The sequence below is a fragment of the Onychostoma macrolepis genome, chromosome 19 (assembly GCF_012432095.1).
Source record: "Onychostoma macrolepis isolate SWU-2019 chromosome 19, ASM1243209v1, whole genome shotgun sequence".
Taxonomy (NCBI): Eukaryota; Metazoa; Chordata; class Actinopteri; order Cypriniformes; family Cyprinidae; genus Onychostoma; species Onychostoma macrolepis.
In genome coordinates this window covers 32,192,845-32,195,344 of record NC_081173.1, presented here as the reverse complement: position 1 = coordinate 32,195,344, position 2,500 = coordinate 32,192,845, and the positions used below count along the sequence as shown (strand labels likewise).

The following is a 2,500-nucleotide window of genomic DNA, read 5'->3' as shown; positions in this document are numbered from 1 at the left end:
GAGGAAACTTCGAACTTTTCATATGGATGTTTCATTTATGAAGATGTTTAACACTTGTTTTATCGAATCTGTTTAGGTTTTTCTATTATTTGTTGGTATGGCAATTTGAATGTAAAGAACAGGGTTAAGTTGAATAGTAAAATAGTTAATAGTTGAATAGTTAAAAATGTGACTCTGGAGCACAAAACCAGTCATAATTTTTTTTAATTGAGATTTATACAACATCTGAAAGCTCCATTAATGTAATGTTTGTTAGGATCGGGCAATATTTGAAAATCTGGAATCTGAGGGAGCAAAAAAATCTAAATATTGAGAAAATCACCTTTAAAGTTGTTCAAATGAAGTTCTTAGCAATGCATATTACTAATCAAAAATGAAGTTTTGATATATTTACAGTAGTAAATTTACTAAATATCTTCATGGAACATGATCTTAATATCCTAATGATTTTTGGCATAAAAGAAAAATGGATAATTGTGACCCATACAATGTATTGTTGGCTATTGCTACAAATATACCTGTGCAGCTTATGACTGCTTTTGTGCTGCAGAGTCACAAATGTGCAGCAAGATATTGGGGACCGACTTAAGAACTATTACAGAAATTTATGAAAATAAGGTGACTAAGAAGGGACAATAAAGTGAAGTTAGAGTGCACTCACACATCATCCGCTGAGTTCTGTTCTCCTTTATCCGCGTGACTGTTCGAGGTGAGCGCTGAGAATCTGTTCGGGCTGCTGAAGCTGAAGTCGGAGCTCTTGATGTTTTGTGTGCCTCCTCCTCCTCCTCCTCCTCCTCCTCCTCCTCGGCTCCAGTCGTTATTCCCTCCGCGAGAGAACGAGGGCGGCTGGTCATAATCGCCGCCGCTGCGCTGAGACGGATTTATCCACACGCGGTTCCCAAAGCCTGAGAAACACCAACAACACGAGTCAATCACTGCTGCTGGAGCTCAGTCTGTCTGTATATACTGCGGGTAAAATACTCCTCTTTTCTACTAGCAGCAAAAACTTTGGACACACTTTTAAAAACCTTCTGATCTTACGGTTTTTGTGCATATAAAATCATGTTTGTAGATGTAAATAGTGCTTATTTGCAAACTACAACATGTGGAGGTCATACAGACCATAGTATATAAATAATAATTCAAAGAATATTATAGTATTCCCCTGTTAAAACACATTAGCATCATTTTTAAAAGAGTAATTTTGACAGAATTAATATATTTTAGCATAACATACTTAAGTGCAAACTAAATGTTACTTTTTTTAGACATACAATTTTAAATTCATATTATACAATTCATATTAAACGCAATTTGTTGAACTTAAGAGTGCTTTAGGTCATTAAAGTAGGACTTAAGTAAATATTTGAATGTAATTTTATAATTACTAGGTGTTTGAAACGCTAAACTAAAAGTACTCGTGTTTATTTTTTTTTTATGCTTTTATTTTTAATTCTTTGAAACTTGTATTAAAACATATTCATAGTTACACATTTGAAATGATGGAATTAAATTTTTTAAGTTTCACTTACATTATATTTACTTTAAATGTAATATTGAAAAACACACTAAAGTTAAAATTGTAATGTACTTAAATAAGAACACTTATTTTGTGTTGATTAACATACGAAGTATAACAGTAATCATAATAATATGTATTATACTTGTACTATACTAATATTTTCTATGTAAGCCAACACATCAAAATAAGTGATTTTAAACATTTTAAAGTAAAACTTTTAATTTGCCATTATTACAAAGTGAACTCTCTTCAAGTACACTTAAAAGTAATTCATTTTAAGCACACTACAAGTGCACATTTAATACAATTAAGTACACTACTTTTTTAGCAGCATGATAGTGTGTAAAACAGATCATACGACGGTAGCTGTTTTGTAACAAGCACTCGGTTGAATCAGGCTGTTTTTGATGCTATTTTTCTCGTGAAAACATAATAATGTTGTTAAATATATAAGTATGTGGTATGTGTGTGTTTGACCTCCTCTGTTGGGCTGCTGGTTTCCTCTGTAATCTCCTCCTCTTCCGCCTCTCGGATGTTCATTCCAGCACTTGTCTCCGTATCTACAGCGACCTTGAAGAAAGAAGCTACACACCGTCATTTTTTAACTTTATAAACACAGATAATGTGCTGTTTCTGGTGCGGAGTGTGTGACGCTGCTTCTCTACGACGGGCGCCGGCGTGACGCAGGACGCACATTCGGACGTAAACAAACAGTTTCAAAATAAAAGTCTTGAAGCGGCGCCTGTGCAGATCTTGAAAATGAATCGCCTTCAAACTGAGTTTGAGCTGTTAAAACATTTATCACATGAGTATAGATCTAATCAAGGACTCGATCGGTATTCAAGTGGATTGATTTAATTAGTGGGTAATGGCGGTTTTCTGTCTTTGGAGAAAGAGTTGAACTTTTGATTATGAGGACACAATTTTGGAGATTTGTTCCTGTTGCTAAAACTTTCTGGAAAAATAAAATGCAATTCT

At 34.0% G+C, this 2,500-nt stretch overlaps 1 protein-coding gene across 1 annotated transcript in view; it reads right to left on the bottom strand.

Moving 5' to 3' along the window:
* The window catches only part of nup42 (nucleoporin 42), a 6,767-nt gene that overhangs the window by 4,161 nt on the left and 106 nt on the right, over nt 1-2,500 (bottom strand). The window contains exons 1-2 of the mRNA XM_058753139.1: nt 2,000-2,500; nt 662-905 (exon numbers count right to left, since the gene is read on the bottom strand). The exon at nt 2,000-2,500 is cut by the window's right edge and continues 106 nt beyond it. Of these exons, the coding sequence (XP_058609122.1) occupies nt 662-905; nt 2,000-2,120 (365 nt within the window). The 5' untranslated portion in view covers nt 2,121-2,500. The remainder of the gene's footprint in view (nt 1-661; nt 906-1,999) is intronic.